The 19679-nt window shown below is 38.6% G+C and overlaps 1 protein-coding gene across 4 annotated transcripts in view; it reads left to right on the top strand.

Annotated features, from left to right (window-relative positions):
• ELOVL5 (ELOVL fatty acid elongase 5) overlaps window positions 1-16118 on the top strand; it is a 36004-nt gene extending 19886 nt beyond the window's left edge. For all 4 annotated transcript variants that reach the window (XM_026086151.1, XM_026086150.1, XM_026086149.1 and 1 more), the window contains exons 3-8: window positions 1482-1669; window positions 9623-9700; window positions 10374-10545; window positions 12055-12179; window positions 14035-14169; window positions 15477-16118. In XM_026086151.1, the coding sequence (XP_025941936.1) occupies window positions 1482-1669; window positions 9623-9700; window positions 10374-10545; window positions 12055-12179; window positions 14035-14169; window positions 15477-15608 (830 nt within the window). In that variant the 3' untranslated portion in view covers window positions 15609-16118. The remainder of the gene's footprint in view (window positions 1-1481; window positions 1670-9622; window positions 9701-10373; window positions 10546-12054; window positions 12180-14034; window positions 14170-15476) is intronic.
• Window positions 16119-19679: the final 3561 nt, after the last annotated feature.

Below are 19679 nucleotides of genomic sequence, written 5' to 3'. Positions count from 1 at the left end.
TGAAACCAGTTTTGATACCTGCTTCACTGGATGAAGGGTCACAGGTTCAGAACAGAAATTCAGGTCATCATGAGGAAGGCAGAGGTAGTTGAACCAGAATAGGTGATGGCCTCATGGTGAAGACTCTCATCTAGGATATAGATGGTGCTGTCCCACTTGCTAGCTCTTCCCGTTCCTGACCAGGAATGTTTAATTATCAGTATCCTGTATGCAGTGTGCATAGCTAACCATTGGGGTATTACGGAGTGGCATGTGTTTTTTTCCTCTGATTGTTTCAGTATTGTCTTTCATACTGCTCTTTACCCCCTTTCTTCATTTGAAATTCCTTTGGTTGACTTCTTCCTTGCAGGAGAAGTCCTGGTCTGCACTGGAACAAACCTGCCATTTTTCAAAGTGTGTTTTCTGTTTGCTTTTTGTTGTTCAATGTCTTTGTTGTCATCATCTTCATACTAAACCTGTTCAAGTTAGTCTGGATGTTCTTATATAATTTTCTGTGCGTGCTGGCGTGATGGTATACTCTATATATTTCATATCTTGCAGATATTGAACCATAAAGGTAACGTATCTAAACAATTCCCAGGCTTTCTTAGTTGTGTCCCAACTTATGTTTTAAGGCCTCATTTCTTGCATTCAGGATCCACATTAGACTCCTTTAAAACTGAGTCAAGGCTGTACATGCCAGCAATGCTTAAACTGAATTATTCATCTGTGGTTTGGTAAACGTGATTTCTATCCTTCTGGCAGGCCTTTAGTGAAAGGAGTGAACTACCATGTTGTCACTGGGTATTGACAATAAATTTGTTATTCAACAGTGGCTTTGTAGAAAAGTAGAGCATATTTTTCTCAAGTGTTCATCTGAAATGCTCTTATTCTGAGTAGTTTACATGTTTTTTTTCTGAGGAATTTACATGATGACAGTTGGATTGGTTAGTCACACTGGACTGACTGTTTTGTGTTTCATGGCTAAGACAAGGAGTTCAAAATCAAATTATGCCAAGTAGCACATATGTAAGTCTGATCGGGTTAGTACTGATATGTGGTAGACTGGAAAATAATTGTCAGTATCATCTGCCAATAACTGTATAGGTATCCAGTTCACTCGTAGATTTGGCTGTTTGAAGAAGTATGGGGAAAAAAAAAAGGTGTATAGATGTACTCTTGGGAAAAGTTGATTTGAGAGGATCAGGGAGGGGAAAAAACTTTGAAGCTTTTCTTTAAAATTTAAACTCATCATTGGTATTCATGATGGAGGAAGACTATGAATGGTAGTGAGTATTTCAAAATAATAGCAGTAATAATTTAGGAATATCTTTGCGTTAGGAACAGGATTATTTGTATTTTCTTTAACAATGTATAACTAAAATCTTATTTGTGAAAGTTGTTCATAATTAGCAATTCAGCATTTAATAAAAACATCTGCTGTTGTCCTTCCCCTTACAAAATCTAAGTGTTTGTATTTTTGTGTGTTTGTTTTGTTTCAGACCCCAGAGTAAAAGGATGGCTTCTTCTGGAGAACTATACACCTACCTTTATCTTTTCAGTCTTGTACTTACTAATCGTATGGCTAGGACCAAAGTACATGCGGAATAAACAACCGTTCTCATGCAGGGGTATTCTAGTGTTCTACAACCTTGGACTTACACTGCTTTCTCTATATATGTTTTATGAGGTAGGAGGAAGGGTTTGGTTTGGGGTTAATTTGCAGTATCTGTTTTAATTATATTGGCTTATACTAAAAATGCTCTATGTGTATTGTCCTCCTAAACTTGGGAAAACATCTACAAAATGTTGTAACCATTCTTCAATTTCACTTCTCAGAGGAGAAAACCATAATTATTAAAGTTTTTGCAAGGTTTATTTCATACCATCCTTACATGTCGTAAACATCTATACAGACCTTGATAGCAAAGTTTCAAATGCAGTTATCTCACTCAATGCAAGTGAAAGCAGGTGATCTTGATCTTTCAGCCTGAACTGTCGTATTCTTTCAGTAACTCCTCCTTGCCTAGAACACAAGCTTATCGGTATCACTTTGGTGGATTGTATAAAGTACTTGGTAGCAAAACTACATCTTGTTTTGGAGTGCAAAATGTATTTTATTTAAATGTGTTTAATCATACACACACTCTTAGTATTTGTTTCACCAACCTTGAAATAGCTTCTTTTGTGTCCTCTTAGTTTTGCTGAAACAATTATATCAATGCAGTTGTGATTCATCTGTTTTTGAAAGTTAGAATCTGAGCATTGAAACATGTTTGTAACTTACTCAGTTTTGAACTGGACTTTCTGTTGATTTGTTTTCTTTCTTAACAAAACAAGGATTTAGGCACTATAAACTTTTTCACTTCCTGTAAAGTGACTTAGCTGTTCTTAATCAGAATTGTGTGTTTCTGATTAAAGTGAAAAAGAACAACTATAACAGTGTAAATAAGAATGTGGTCAGAAAATGATCAAGCATGTGGCTTTAATGTTCAGAATATTCTGGCTTGCTTTTAACCAAAAGCATTTGACCTTTTTGTAAGGAGAGGTTTCATTTTCAACATGAGATTACAAATAAGAACTAAAACTACTAATCTCTTTTCTGGCATTTGTTTGCAATTACATGCAAGCTGTAATTCTCCTTTATAAGAATTTAGTTCTGTAGTGTTTTACAAGATGACTGTTTAGCTAGGATGTGATTAACAGTTAAGTGTCTAGTCAAAAATTACTTTATTGAATTGGATTATAAAGAACATCGGTATTTCATCCTTTAGGGTAAGCAGTTTTGGTTCAGTAAGTACTTAGAACAGTTTATATTCTTGATTTGCTCACATTTCTCATCTTCTGTGAGCATACTCTAAATGTGTATGTGTGAGGAAATGTAACCAGAATTTGTGTATTGATATGTTAAATTTGTCACAGAGTAGTGTTGCTGTAAACTTCATGGGCAACATCTGCATTCTGGAAGTTTACAAGTGTAAAACTTTTTTTCAGTTGTGCTAAGTGTGGCTAAAACTCTCAGTGTAGCCAATCTATTTTTCTTTAATACATTGAATAATATTCAGAGTTTCCAAATGAAAATTATTGTAACATTTTGCCCTGTTACAAAACCTGCTGATAAATTTAAACAATAGAAAAGATATGAGTTGTTGATCTTAGAAAGGTCTTTGTATATACAGACTTTTCTTGCTAATGTTGAATAGGTTCCTAAGAAAGGACTATTTACTGCATGTTGAAAAACTCCTCCTACTTGGAACCAGCTGTATAGCCTTTACATTGTGAAAGAGTAAGTCAAGTAAAATACAGTGACTGCTAAGGCTACTGCTTTCTATATAGTGAAACACTACACCAAAATGCATGTTGCATTTAACATTATCTGTGTGGAAGTGTTTTCTGGCATTATTGTAAATACACCTTCTCTTTATAAATGGGAATACACAAATATACAGCATTATGAAGACTATTAAACCCATGATAGTTACAACAAAATGTTCCTGACAGCCTCCTGTAAGCTAGTTTTCTCTTCTGTAGCCTAAGTTATGTTAGAAGACCACGGATATGCTCTATTATAAACATGATATACTGCATCCCTACTTACATAGCAATAACGTGCTAGACTTGAGGGCAAACGATGCTCTGTAACAAGGTACCGATCCCATGAAAATACAGACACGCAGAGATCCTTACCAACATAACACTAAGCTGGTGGATGTTTGCAGGGTGGGAGCCGAAGGGTCGAGTGCGAAGGTAAAGCTCAGCTTCCCGAGCCTCCAGGTGTGTTTGCTAGCTGCRGTGCCTCTGTATTACCTGTGGCTGCCCAAAGCAGGTGGTACTCTCACTTGTATCACATCCGTCACTGAAATTTAGTTTTGGAGGATTAACTAACTACATCAGTAGTATTTTACACTGTAAGTTCTCTCTTTCAAACAAAAATGCTGTAGAATAGCATTTAAGAAGAGAGATAGGAGAGGGGGAATGCATTTTAATGCTTGTGTAACTCCCTGTTCCCTTCCCTGTTGTCACTTCGTATTTTAGCTAGATTAAGCATTTCAGTTCTAGTTTGTGGAAGTCATAAAGCATCTCCACATATGAACTTGTTCAGTATCCTTTCTGAAAATAAGCTGTTTTAATAGCTTGCATATGATATACCTGAAATCCTTCTTTGGAGTTTTTCCTGAGTTACAGCTGTGGCGGTGGTTCAGGCCACGATTCATAGCATCACAGCTTTAGTTTAAATATCGTGTGACCAAAACAAGATATTAAAAGGAGGCAGCCTCCCAGCTAGGATGAGAAAGCTGACCCATCTGGTTTTTGGCCTTTACATCTGAATGTTCATGTGAAATAACCTGGAAAAAAAATTTTTTTTTTAATCATAAGATATACATAGTTTCAGCTACTGCATAGCCACACCATTTGGTCTCCTTGTGTAATGAAACTTTGTACTAAATGTTTACTGGGAGAGAGCAGTGCACACACAAAGCTTTTTTGGCACTTGCATCATAGATAAAAGAACTCAGTAGCGATATAACCTTGTTTTAAAATGAGTAAAAAATCTTGTACCTCTCATTTGGGGATTTTTAGATAGTGGCTTTTTTACATGCTTATTGTAAATTATTCYGGACAAGTCAAGAGTGGTGTGCCTTATGGTGCTGGCAACACAAATTTAGGAATAGTGGGCTGTGCCTATCCCAGATGATTTAAAGGGCAAGAAAGACTCAAGAGTACAAAAGACATTAGCGTAGACTGAACAGTGTTGCAGTGGCAAGCGTCGTTATGCCAGTACTTTAGAAAGAGGGGATGCTTATTTGGGGGAAATAGCAGTATTTCATGCTATGTAAATTTACAATTCAGTCAGCCTAGTCATTCAGAGAGGCCTTGTGGACTCCGTTAGTCCTAACTATCTAAAGAACTGATACAATATCAGTCTTAGAGCATGAAATGATCATTAAAAGATATGTTGTTTAAAAAAAAACAACTGGAGAACAGATCAGCTCTCAGGTAAGTGTTCCCTGGGAAGTGGTGGGGAAAGGAGGAGCCTGGAGCATGTGCATGGAGGAACACAGAAGCTGCAGTCAAACCTGCCTCCAGGTAAGGGTACTTGTGCGCTGTGCTTATTTGTCCACTAATTTGCAGTGCACGCATAACTAGCATAATGCTGAGCTAGGGTTTGATTTGGACTTTGAGGGAAATGACATTCCTTTCTTGGGCAAGAGCGTCAAGGATTGGTTTCATTTGTGGTGGTGAAGGTGAATAGCAGGGTGCGCACTGTTGTGCGGCTGGCAGAAAGATTATAGCCGTGTCCATCAGTCATGCGTTGGCTGGCATAGCTGGGTTTGAAGAAGCTGTTGGAGTAGTTAGGGAAGTAGAGGCAATACTGTCTTTACCCGTGTCACTTTTTTGCTCTGGGATAACAAAGTTATTTTGCAACATTATGAGTACAGACTGTGCCTCTCTAGGGGCGTTTTGGCTATGTACTTTGGCAAAATGGTTAGTGTCCTAGGCTAGATTGCTGGATATCTAGTTATAAGGTGCACTGACCCTATTTTATCTTGTGGTGTTCATTACCAAAACTAGTCAAGTGATCTGGACCACCCAGACATATTGGAGAAAACCAGTCTGTGGTAAAGGCTCACTTTTAAAAAAGTGACCTTTTTATTTCTCTGCTCTGTATGAAGCACACAAAAATTAATTCCATCATCCCCTACTGCATTAGCTTGAGAAAAGTCCCAGATTTTACTGAAAAGAGTGTTGTTGCATATGCAGTGGGAAGAGTAGCCTCCAAAGAGGACCCTTCCGTCTTAGGGAGGACAGGACTGTCTGTGAGGAGGTGCTGTGGCCTATCAGATCTGTGCAGGCAACGAAAGCGTGGCAACGTCTCTGTCAATCTGCTCTTTCCTCTCCTGTTTCTTTCTCTGCAGGTTCCAAAGACCTTGTCTCTCTTGCGAGGTGATTATATTAATAAAAAGATAAAATTATCTATCTTTGGGAGCGTTTACTTTCTTTGATCAGGCCTGTGAACTTCTTTTCACCCTAACCAAGTTTGAAGCTCATAAACTTGTCATGCCTTTACAGCGTGCTGCAGCGCTGGGTCCCTTACTGGTCCGTTTCCAGGGAGTCTCAGATTTGGTTTACATTGTGAAAACACAAAATCCTTCCCTGTAATGCCTCTCCTACAGCTAGTGCAGACTGGTGTTAGTATACTGGCTTAATTTTGGTAGCAGGTCTGATAGAAAGCACATGCCACATCATTTTAAATAATTCAGTAACAGAATTACAAAATAAAAGTATTATAAAAATGAAAATTTCAATGGGAGGGAAGGAAGTAAGAGCACAAAAGCAACTTCCAGCTGTAGGGTTTCCTCTGGAGCCAGATGATCTTTTAACATTGACTTTGAGTGCCATTTTAATTGGATTATGGGGTAGCTGTGATTTTTTTTTTTGTGTGTGTGTGTGTGTGTCATTTAAAAATCACATACTCTGCTGAAAACAATTGCAGTCAGCCTTTTCTAGACAGGTTAATTTCTCAAGAGAAGATACATCTCTGGTTGTGCGTCAGCAATGCCATCAGCGAGCCTGGGCTCCTGCCAGGGGGCAGGTGAAGGATTTCCCCAGGCACAGCTGGATGGCAAAGGTGTCCTCAAGCCTGGAGGGGCTAAAGGTCCAGCCAGGTTGTCATGGGGGAACAGGGACACCTGGGCAAGTCGAGACCTACTTAACCACAGCCGTAAGGAGGGTTAGAAACTCTCAGCATCCTACAGGCAGGCCACAGTCAGCATGAGAATTGACCTTCAGTGTACCAGTGACAATTTAAGTGTGCATGTGTGTTTGTTGTCTTCTACACGGCATGTAAATGGCTCGTTGGGGCTGTACCGTCAGCTCTGTAAATAATGAGTCCGTTTGGGAACCATTGGTCAAGTCTCAGTGTGGCCAATTGTTTGTTTTCTGAAGCCTTCCAGCACATGCTGAAAGTATTGTGGATGTAATAAATAAAGGTGTAGGGCAAAGAGGCAGTTGGATAACTTAGCAAAAGTATTACCTACGTGAGCTGTATGTTGCGCAAGGCAAGGTTTGTGGGCTGTGGTAGCAGCTTTAGACCATGTAGGTCCTTCAAGAAGGGTCTGAGCTTTGTTTTGTTTTGTTCTTAATTATTTTTGTAACTGTATCTATCTATTGTATGACAACAGATGTTACCATTCCCTACAAATGTTGTTTTGCTTATATTGTTTAAACCACCATGGCAGTAAGAGTATTGCCACTCCTAGCATATTATAATATGCATTTCTGGAAACATGAGCGCTCGGGTTTAGCTGAAGCTATCTATGTCCATACTGATGCCTTTGCCCTTCGAAGAGGTAGGATCAATCTAAATGCCTTCAATTTTGTTATGCTTTAGGTAGTGAACCTGGATCACTTACAGTGAAGGCTATTTTGGTTTCACTGTAGCCTTTTCTCTGGAGAAATTTATGGAATGCAAGGTTATTGACTGAAGCTGAGCCTCACTATCTGGAATAATTGCAATATAAACATTGTGATTATTCTTTCATTTTTAGCATTTCCTTGAACTATGACAACTGTATGAAAACATCTGTAAGCTCTTAATGACATTGTTACAGCACAATGTGGTGGTCTGTCTGATGGACCGGCGGGCACCCTAGAAGCTGCACAGGCTTTCCTTCAATGGCGTAAGAACGGCTTCATGCAGCACTTGCTCAGATGTGGCTGGTACTTTGGAGTGGTATTGGTTTTGAACTGGTGCATTTTCAACAGCACCACTTTCATTATGGAAGCAGTGAGGTCCTCTTCTGGCTGCAGACTGCTGCTTGAGTAGAGCAATTGCTTGGGTCTGTTACCTGAGTGCAAGGCTGCCCTACTTGCTGTGGCCTGGTAATATTGATTTCTCTCTATTACATGAGATATTTCCAGGTCTGTGTGTTCTGGAATAACTAAATATATTTTTTCTAAATATTGGCAGTAATTCTATCTCAGAAGGTCAAAAATAATGGCCGAGGCTAACTGGATATTTTAAAAACTAATTTAGGGGAAAAATGAGCCATCAAAGAAATAACATTAAGAAAAGGTAGATCATTTAAGTGATAACCTTTATTGTACCATTTAGAATTAGTTTCCCATTCACAATTCTGAGCAACATTTAATAGCACCAGTTATTCTAGTCTTTAATGAACTGATCATTTTAGAAGAGTTATGGTACAAAAAGTTTTTCACTGTGGCTTTGCAACGTTCTTGTTCGTTCTGTATGAATGTAGCTAAGGCCAAAAATGGACAAGCCTTTTGTCCTGGATAACTGTCTCTGCTTAAAAACTTTTTTTTTTTTTGATACCTAAAGAATAATCTAAATTTCTTACTTTTCTTCCAATGCTATTTCAAAGGGGAAAAATCTTTACAAACAACAACAAATAATTTCTATCATGATATTAATTTCATAGAAGCAGCAATGGCAGAGGAAGAAGGTTTCTGGAAAACTAAAAGCCAGAATCACCAAGGCATGAGCCTTGGTTTTCATTTGGGGGAAAAAAAAAAAGGCAGAAAGGAAAAGTTAAAATTCCATTCAAGGAAGTTTCCAGTATGGGAATAGCATTTTAAGAATTCCCTGGAGACTGTGGCCTGCTGCCCCCTGCCCTATGCTCTGGCTCGGATGGCCTGCGAGGGCCCCGGTGCAGCTACAGCATGTGCTCAGCATAAGCCAAAGCACTTGTTCCTTCCCATTTGCTCGAGGGAACGCAGCGAGTGCAGCGACGAGGAGCCGTCCCGAGGTTGAGAGCAGCCACTGGGGTGGGGGGTCTTCACCATGCTCTTTGGTGGGCAGTGCTTCCTGGCTGATGCCTCCAGCCGGCCCGTAAGCATTTGAGCACCAAGGAGCTCTTGTTTTGGGAGTGTCCCTCTCCTCCTGCTTTTTTTTTTTTTCCCCTTTCTTTTTTTTTCTTTTAAATAAACTGGAATAAGCGCCCCAGCACGTTGCAGCATCTCCTGGCATTTGGCATGCCAGGAAGTCAGGCAGGCAAAGGCACGTACTGCGGAGGAAATCAGTTCTTCTGTGAAGGGTGTAATACACTCGGCATTAGTGAATTATTAAAAAAAAAAAAAAAATCCTGAAGAATTAAAATACAGTAAAACATCAGTTGTTAGTAGTTGTGGATAGCAAAGTTGAAGATTTGTTCTGTCATTAAAATGAAAGAATCATTGTCAGATCTGTACATATAAAACTTCCTTTAAATAATAACTTTTTCTCCCCCCCAAAAAATTAGAGGAAAAATATATTTATTTTTCTTTGGTTGCTCACTTTCTTCAGAAATGAGACCATCAGCTAAAAGGGAAAGATATTTCTTAAGAATTTGTCTAGAATATGCCTATGTAAAACACATGCACACGCAACGTTGTCCATTGGGATAAGGTGTTACCTCCTGTTTTTCTGGCACCTGTAGTTGGAAGAACTTCTGTTAATTCACCCTCCATTTGCTGTTAGAATTCAGTTACTACTTGGATCTTAAATTCAACCTAGTGTCACATTCAGATGTCTGTGAATCCCTCAATACCAGGTGCCTCAGCAAAGCCTCTGTTGTGGTTTGAATGTACTGTGAGGTGCAGAATTTTCATCAGATGACATGTTACTCTTTGATCTTGTCAGCTGGTGACGGGAGTATGGGAAGGAGGATACAATTTCTTCTGTCAAGATACGCACAGTGGAGGCGAAGCTGATATGAAGGTAATGTAATCATGAGTTGTAGTTAACATTTCAAATTATCTCCTTGTATCTAAGTGGAGAGCAGAACAGTATTGATTATATGGTTTGTGCTCAAACTATACTTTTTTTCCTTTTACAATACAATGGAAAATGTATAGTGAAACATAATAGTTAATCCATAATATATTCATGCTTGATATTTACAATTTCTGTGGATAAATATCTGTAAATTTTCAAGTGTTTCCTAGCTGAAAAGCAGTGAGTTCAGTCTTGGTAGTCAGTCTGTAACCAACCACTCTTTGCTGTGACTCCCCTTCTCTTTCTGAGAGATATTTGGTGATGATTTCTGGTCGCTGTTTAGATGTCTCCTTAATAGACAGCACTACAGTAACAGCTGTGGTTAAATATTCTCTCCTGTTTCTCCCAGGACACCCCAGATGCACAGTAATAACCTCATAAAGCATTCTTTGTCATCCTTCTGTTTTCATTTGTAGCTATAACTTTGTACCCAAGTCTCCTATGGAGAAACCTGAGACAAATAATGGTCTGAAGTGTTAGAGAACATCTCAGCGGAGAGTCTTCAATCTCAGAGTAGTGCAAGACAGGAAGTTTGGATTTTAATTACTTAGATAGCAAAGGAGTTAAGAGCCCCCACAATGTACAATGCTTTTAAAACTTGTTTCTTCTTCTCTAGATCATACGTGTGCTCTGGTGGTACTATTTCTCCAAATTGATTGAATTCATGGATACCTTCTTTTTTATTTTGCGGAAAAATAATCATCAGATCACTGTTCTGCATGTCTATCACCACGCGACAATGCTGAACATCTGGTGGTTTGTTATGAACTGGGTGCCTTGCGGTCACTGTAAGTACTGGGGTGTGGTGGGAAGTGCCTGCAACAAAGGCCTTGTTTGGTTTTTGTTTAGTCAAATCAAACATCTCTGGTACCTTCAGCTGCAGGATTTGTTCTGTCTGATACTAAGCTGCTTTGTAGAGTTGCAGCCAATGCTTACAGATATTAAGCTACCTTGTGGAGTGTCTTTGAAAAGACATGCTAGATATAGTTTGAAGATTTTGCTGGATGGCAGCTGATACTTATCAGCTGCAGTAGTCCACCTGTCAACTTTGTTTTCTCATTTTTTGTGGTGGTTGCAAGCCCTAAAATAAAACAATATTCCTTTCCAAGTCAGAGCCAGAAGCTTCTTTCAGCTACAAGATGGCTAATAGCGACTCTTGTCTGTGAATCTGTCAAGCTCACTTGAGGTGTTAGCTTTCTGAAATTAATCTCATTATCCCAGTAACAAATGAGTTCAATTAAAATCTTGTCCCCGAGCACTGCTGAATGCTTCTTAAATGGAAGATTTTGCTGTCTGTCTTGTCTAGATACTGCTAACCTCTGGTGATCTCTGATTCTTTAACTTCACTTGCTTTCAGTTGGCATCTAGTTTCCTAACTGCATTAGTGTAGCTTAGTTGTGGTTCAGATGTGCAGCTTACAGATACTGGCTTTGTTGAAAACTCTTGTAAGAGAAGCTTGTTGCAAATTCAGTGGATGGGAAGTAGCAGCAGTGCAGACCGAAAAGCTGGATTGCTCAGGGCTCTGCTTTCTGAGCCAAACAAAATAGAAACTTGCATTTGTTTTGTGTTGTCAGCACAACAGTGAGTAATGTTTAACTTACAGAAAGGGTGCATCTGGAAGCACATTCTCCTCTAGAGAAGCCAGTCCCTGTTTATAGAACAGTCAAAAGTACAAGTGCTTGGACTATTTTATGTTTGAGTGGTCTCGAAAAGACTTTTGTTCTTATTCCTGGTGATACATTTTTCCTCTTCTTTTCCAGGCTTTGTTTTCTGCCTCGTCATATCAGTACTATGCAGTTTTGCGATGAGCTGAAATTTAAATTTCTTTAATGACTAGAGATGCTGTAAACAAGGACAAATGAAATGGTTAACTTGCAGTTTCAGAAGATACCTGTTGGTTTTGGTTATAAATGACAAAGTAGTCCCCTGGCTGGTAGGAAGTGAAATAAGCCTAAAATTTGATTGGTGAAGCGACTGATTGGTGGGCATGTTTACATGCCTCCTTGGATTTAGCTTCCTCAATTCCCCTGAGAAGCTGGGAGGTAGAAATGAAAAAGAATAAACAGAAAAAAATAAAAATAAAAGGATAATATAAAGTACACAGTTACAAAGCTTCTCAGCCACTTGGCTGGGTTAACAGAAAAATTTGAGGGGAGTAGACTTTTTTTTTTAGTCTTTATTCTAAGAGAAATCATATTTTAAATAGTTGCATTTAGAAATTGTTTGTTTTGATAGGTTCCATATAACAGCATGTGCCTAGTAATAAAACATACTTTCTTTCTGCTTTGCCATTTTAGCTTACTTTGGTGCCACACTGAATAGCTTTATCCATGTCCTCATGTACTCCTACTACGGATTGTCGGCTGTTCCAGCCATGCGTCCATATCTGTGGTGGAAGAAGTACATTACTCAGGGACAGCTGGTGAGTGATTAGCTCTTCAAGTGCTTGTATTAGCGTTGGGATCTCTTTGTCTTTATCAAGTTAGAAAATTTTGGCAGGGAGAAGGGGAAGACAAAAGGGAGGAGGGAACAAGAACAAGTACCCTCCTACATCTGTAAGTGTCTAAATCACCTTAGAAAGCTAGCCTTTGCACCTGCATTGAGTACTGTTTTCAGGATGGTAGGGACTTAGGGACTGAAAGTGGATATAAATTAGTGCTGAACAGCTTAGTGGGATCTTTCTCTAACTTCTTATATTCTGTGGCTAGACTTATTCAGGAGTTGCAGCACTGGGTTTTCTGGGACTCTCTAGCCAGAGGGAGGGAGAAACTTTTCTTCCAAGTCGGTTTTAGACAGTGAACTCTTAGCATTTGTTGCTCATGCTTATGTTGAGATGACAGAAACTGAATGCGCCCCAGTCCATGGCTAACAAGGCCCTTCATTCTGGTCCTAGAGAACAATGACTTTTCTGTCTCACTTTTGCATGCAGTTGTAAATGGTTTATTAAAAACTGTTCAATATTTCTGTTCTCCTTCTGCACTTTAAATAGGCAGATTTTTTTTCACTTGTAATTCTGTATTGGACTCCTCACATCCATTTGTATTGTTTCCTGTGTGTACAGTGATGAAGCCTGAAAGCTGTGCACTGGAGGTGAAAAGAGTAATGAAATTAAGCRATATGACACATGCTGTAGTAATACTGCATGAGAATCATGTTTCAATGTGTATAGTGTCTCAAAACGCCACAAAAAAGGTACACAGGTAATTTTTCTTCCCCATTTTATAGATGGGGAAACTGAAGCCTTAGTGATAGGACCTTCTTCTTCTGAACTAGACCCATCAGGGCTGTGAATAGGTTCAGTTTAGTAAAATTTTCTTGAGATAGCCAGCAATTCAGAGTTTGATTCTCAATATCTTTTTTTTCCTTAGCACTGTTTCTTCCTGAAGGATGGTTAAATATTGTAGCAGTGGGGAGTTTCTTGTTTGTTTGTTTGTTTGTTTGTTTTTCTTTCCAGGTTTAGGCACTGTTCCTCCTCCTTGCTGTTTGGTTGCGGCAGAGTGCAAGTGTCTCAGTGCTTAGGTTGCTCCTCTGGCTATTGTCATAGCCACTTTCACTTCCCTGCCTGGCCTGTGTGCATAACTGTTAGGGCAGCATAATAGCAGGACAGAACTGTTTTTCACTTTTTAAATAAGCATTCCCTAATCTGGTAATTCCTGTCAGGATGAAATTTGCCCAAGGCTTTGTGCAGCACTTAAGCCCAAACTGTGTTTGTTCCACAGAGGTAACTGAAGATAGCTAAGCAGAAGGTCTTAAAACTGCCCTCCTTCCCAACCCCCACTTCATATATGCAGCCTTTACCCCCCTCAAAATCTTCCACTGGAGCCATATGTAGGCCAGTTCTGGTATCTGGGAGAGGATCACAGGATCTGCATGCAGACCCAGTGCCCCCAAGTCTTTGGCCRCTGGAGCAGTGAGATGCAAATCTAGTCTGTCACGTTGATAGAGCCAAACCTTGACAGAGCTCTCACTAGGGAGGAGGTGGTCTTTGTTCCTTAGGATACTTATAAATCGGGCCTACATAGAGTGCACTAATGCTCTAAGATGGAATAATATTAATCAAATAAAAACACTTAAACAACATAGTATCATGACCTGAATGTCTACTCAGTCACATCTACATTGTTAGTAAGACTTTCAGAGAAGATAAACTTGTCCAAACACACATTAGTACATATTTTGACTAGTTTGGGAAATAACTAATTAGGTTTTGGACAGTATTAGTCTTTTGCTTCCTTGCATTAGTGTGCTCCATTTTCTCTTTTTTTCTCTCTCCCCAGACTCAATTTGTTCTGACAATCTTCCAGACCAGCTGTGGTGTTGTTTGGCCATGTGCATTTCCTCAGGGGTGGCTGTATTTCCAGATCTCTTACATGATTTCTTTGATTATCCTCTTCACAAATTTCTATATCCAGGTAAAAGTAATATTCATTGATTCTTTGTAGCATTCTGCTGATCACATCTCATCTGAAAGCTGCTTTATGGAAAGATGTGCTTGAAATATCCCTTTTTTTTCTTCCAGTAACATGCATATGTTTTTTAGTGTTGTATTTGTATATATTTATATTTGAGGAAATGTTTGTTATTTATCCAGGGAAACCTCCCAAACTCTCAACATACAGAAATCTGGTTTTGGTTCACCATTACAGGGATTTGTTTGTATTTCCATATGGAAAATTAGCAGTTTGAATTGTGTTTCTAAGAAATTTGTTCCATGTCTGAACAGGTTCAGGCTGAATGTGTGTTGTTCTGAGTAGGTCATAATCGGGCTCTGTGCAAAGATGTACTTCAGTCATCTTTTAAAAAAATCAAACCAAAACAACATWCAGTCACCCAAACAAACAAACCAATTCTGTTAAATATTTGAAAAGTCTTTTGAAAGATCCAAGCATTCCAGGGCTGGTAAAAGTGACTTTGGGGGAAAATAGTAGACTTTCCTTTCTAATCTTCTGGTACTTCTTAAAATCAGTCCCTTGGTTTATGTCACTTACTGCATATGAACATGCTAATTAAACATGGTCATATATTCCAAATACTATTTTAACATTCTTCATCAGTTTTACTCATATTTTAGCTTTTAACTACTTCCCTCTGCATGCAAATACTTTGGGAAACATGTTCTTGTCTGGCTACTGAGCACCTTTGACAAAGATTAATTCATGTGTGCTTCTCACTGTCTGTAATTTTTTTTTTTTTTTTTGGTGTTCTGAACTTCCCTGATTCTGTTAGTTCTTACTTCTTTCTTGGTTTATGTCTCAGCTGGTGCAAATTTAGTTCACATTTCTGCCTCTGAAACTTCCCTCATCATTCTTGTTTACCCAGTTCTAGTTTTGGTGTTTTCATAGATACTGTGACCTGTAGTACATCAAAGCTCCTTCCACACTTGTCATTTCAAGTATATTCTTACGGTGTATTCTGCTCATAAAATTTCTTGCTTCTTCCTAATTTACTGTTAACAGAATACTGCCAATGCTACATCATTACCACCAATCCTTTTTCTTTTCCTGTGAACTAATTCCCTTATTATGAAGAATGAAGCACATAGCCTCATATACAAAAAATGATTAAGCTTGTCAGACTTTGCCATCAGCACAAGGTCTTTAAAAATGATGGATGCAAGGTTGCTTCTGTGTTTCTTGAATTACCGTGAGGAAGTGGTTATTTAGCAAAATAACACTGCACAGTATTTAAGCAAAACCATGTGCCTTTCTGTATATTCTAGACTTACAACAAGAAGGCATCCTCGAGGAGGAAAGAGTATCAGAATGGCTCTACAGCCACTGTGAATGGGTACACAAACAGCTTTTCTTCCCTTGAGAACAATGTGAAACAAAGAAAACAAAGGAAGGATTGAAGACCAAACTGAAAAAACATTTTGATAACCCCAACAACAAAATCATCTGATTGTAAGCACAATAAGAGTTGTGCACTAATACTCTAATGGCTACTGTAACTATTCCTGCCTAGAATAGTGTGATTTATGTAGGACTTAACCAGTGCAAACACCCTAGAAACTGTATACAGAATATAAAAGTAGGTTAAAGTTTAATAATAATTCTGGGCTGTCACTGACCCTGCTATAGACTGTGGAAGGGAGTATTGTAGTATATGACACTGCTGTTGCCTTACTAGTCAATATGATAGGTGCTGAATTATGATTCACAATTTGAAAACACTGTAATCTAAACTCCATTTTTTTACTGTAGATTATGCATGTGATTGTAGAGGTAATTTGTACAATGCTGGTTTCGGTAGATAAACACACATGCCTTAAAAAAATTAAAAAAGCAGGGCCCAAAGCTTATTACTGGTTTAAAAATTAGGGTATGTTTCAACTTTTGGTTGATTGACTTTTTATTAAAAAGTCATTTAGGAGAATCCATTGATCATTTTACTGTTCTGTATGTGATACATGATGTTAGGTATCTCCTACGTGATACAGTGAAATTGGAAATGGCACATTTTGTTTTGTATATTTGGCTTTAACTGACTAAACAGTTACAAACCAGATGGAAAACTTATTTTACCTTTTTAATAGATCTTATTTTTTTATTTGAACTGTGTCACTAATGTAAAATTAATTGGCGCTTACACAGTCCAGTAAGACTTAAGTATTGTCTCTAAGGTTTAGAGTATATACAGGGTGGACCCATCTTTTCTTTTCTCTTTCTTATTTCTGAGAATTGTTACATGCTAATTGAAGAGTGGTTTTTAATACGGGAACTGGCAGAGTTTCAAGTGTTGTTACCATAGCCATATCCACATTTTAGGAGCAACTGTTTAAGTCTGTGACATATCCAAAAATGAATTTAAAAATGGAGACAGAAAGATACTTTTCCAATGGAATTGTTTGTATTTAAGTTGGTGTCTGTACTGTTCTTTGTAGCTTATGTTCATTTTTAAAATGTGTCTCACAAAAACATTTTTTCCCAAAAAAGCAAAATTAAACAGTCTTAAGTCATACATAATGTTTTTTAAATGTTACCGAAATGTGCTGGAGATGAGTGTGTGTTTCCGTAATGTGAGTGGTGTGTATCACCCGTAATGTTTTGGCTTGTTATCTGAAGATTTGTTTAGAGTGCTTGTTAAAATTACTCCTTCCTGTAAAATCTTGCCTTGCACATATGAGGAGTCACTTGCAAAGCCAATATCTATTGCTGGTATGTTATTATGGTATCTGCCATGGTGGAGTTTGGCTTATGAATATCTTATTAAGCTCTGAAAAATTAAATTGTGCAAGACATTCTGTTGATCATCACTCAAGCTTAACTGTTTGTTTTTGATATTTATATAAAAGCCAGTTTTAACATGTTTATTTTTTTAATCTTTTTTTTTTTTTTTTTTTTTTTTTTTTTTTTTTTTTTTTTTTTTTTTTTTTTTTTTTTTTTTTTTTTTTGTTTTTTTTTTTTTTTGCACATCTCTTAAGGAATTAATAAGTTCTACTAGCCTTGTGGGTTTTCATTCCTTGTTTTGAAGGAGACAGTGTCTGTTATGTTTACATTATCAAAGCTTGTGTGTGTGTGTCTTCATTTCTAGGTCCTGGTTTGCAGAGTCTTTACATAGCTCAGTACAGCAGCTACAGTGTTCAAAATAGGCTGTCTAAATGTGCTAGAAATAAACCCTTTGCTCATCTGAATAAACCTATGTTGTTAATGTTTGACATGGTTTAATCATTAAAACACTTTTGGTGATCTCTGCCTGAATTCTATAGTGAGTTTGTACATATTCTGTGTAAGGCCAAGTAGGAATTGTCTTGATGGAGGGACAGCTGCAGATATTTAGAGAAATTTAGCAAACCAGAGGTTTAGTATCAAATTCCTTACAGAAAACTTTGATTGTTACTAAACAGTTCTGTTGCCTGGCCATAGAAATAATTATCCATGTGATGGACTAAACCTCTCAATGGTTTACTAACTCCTTGACTGCAGAACAGCCTGAATGACTTCTAGACTGAGTGCTGGAAACAAAACTTGTGTGGTCTGAGAGGGACTTTCTGCCTCAGATTTCTCCCGTCTGCAAAATGGCAATAATGCCTCTTTTCAGAATGTGAGCATTAAATAACATTTGTACAACTTTTCTGTAGCTCCAGCTGCCCTTTAGTGATCATTTCTGTGCCCTCTCTGATTTGAGTGTTTAATTAATGTGTTGTGACCAGCTCAGATAGCGCAATGATGATGGACTTAGCAAAACTAGAACTACTTACATAGTTGTCCTTCTTCTAGTTTGTAGACTCTTAATACAAGAAACCTAGTCCAAGGAAATGGGCTTTGCATTTTGCTCAAAAGGCTCAGAGGTTTTATGTTACTCTGGTCTCTTCTGGGAGGGAGCTGCAGGTTCCTGAGACGGTTGCTAGGAAAGCTTTTTCTCCTGCACATACAAATTCAACTGTGAAAGTGAGTGTTTTTCTGAGCAGGGCAGATCTGTTTTGAAAGGTTACCGAGGGCAATACAGGTACAGTACAGATGATCAGCCAAAGCCACAGAGGGTACCTAGGAGGTAGAAGCCGTAATACCAACCTGGAGCTTGCTGGGAGCCAGTGGAGACAGGGCTGCTGTGCTCTGAACCTAGCCTTCAAGGTCAGTGGTACTCTGTGATGAAACATGATTGTTTATGATCATTTTGATTTATGATCATTTGCCACTGTATAAAACCTTGACTCCATCCAAAACTGCCAGGAAATGTGGTCTCATGAAGATGTATAGTTGGGTTTGGGCTGTATTTTGGGGGCTTGGGTGGTGCTCTGGGCCTGCAGACAGCTGCTGTAGCATCCATACCAGCAGATCGGAAGACAGTGGCTGCCAGATGCTCCTTCACTGTCCCAGCAGCAAATGAAAAGTGATCAAGAGCTGCAGAGGTTAGATCAGAGGTCCCTTTTCCAGTCTGTTTGCTGGTTTTGGTAAAATGATGGACTGAGTTGGGAAACTGGGTCTGTGTACCTGGCTCTGCTTCCAGCTCATTACATGATTGGGCGCAAGTCACAGCCTCTCTTTGCCTCCATTTCCTGGTTAACTGAAATTTTACTAATAGTTATCACTGTGATTAGTGTCCGGGATTGTAAGAGTCCTCTGAAAGGACTTTCTTACTTCACATTATAGAGATTGGAGAGGTAAAAGAGGACCAACTGTTGCAAACTGGATTTACTTTTTCACGTAAAGCAGGTTAAGGACACCAAGATACTCCAGTATCCAGTATTTACAGAGTGAAAGGTCAAGCTTCCAACCTTTATGTTAAGATCTCCTGTAGCTGCTGAGTTGACCAAACCACTTTGAGTACTCAGACCTTATAGCTTTTCATGACAGGGAGGTGAATGCTTTTGGTAAACTGGAAATGGGATAGGAACCCTGGCTCAGATGCCTAGGACATGGCTTTTCTTAAAGTAGTCCTGATGCAAATACCCTGAGTGCTGAGTCACTGAAGTATAAGCAGCCTCTAGGGCTGGGTTCACTTAGGTGCTGCAATTGCTGGAGTTTGTGGAGGGTAGAGGAAAAGCAGAGAACAATTCTGGAAATCAAAGAAATCTCTTTATTTTACCTACTTAAAACAAGACAGTTATTCAGTAAGTGCTGGAGCTTCTACCACCAAAACTGGGGCAAAGAAACCCCAAAACCCCAAACATGATGCAGAAATGTTCTAGGGATTGGCCTCTACCTTTGATATTCAGTGGGTGTCTTGAGGCACAAGTTGATAGAAATGTATGTGTGCTGTATGTGACTGGAATATATGTTGTTAAAGGTACATATGTTGTTAAAGGTACACATTATTCAAAAAGATACAAGTAAAAATAAGTGATACATTAGATGTGGAAGAAAAGTGTAAATAAAATCTACAGTGCAGGCTCCACTGGGAATGTGTTATAAACAGTGCAGGGGATGATTAAAATATGGATAGAGATCTCTCTTATTAGAGAAATGCTGCTGAGAATTGT

The sequence above is a fragment of the Apteryx rowi genome, unplaced genomic scaffold, assembly GCF_003343035.1.
Source record: "Apteryx rowi isolate R43461 unplaced genomic scaffold, aptRow1 scaffold_685, whole genome shotgun sequence".
Lineage (NCBI taxonomy): Eukaryota > Metazoa > Chordata > Aves > Apterygiformes > Apterygidae > Apteryx > Apteryx rowi.
This window is presented reverse-complemented; position numbering and strand designations above follow the sequence as displayed.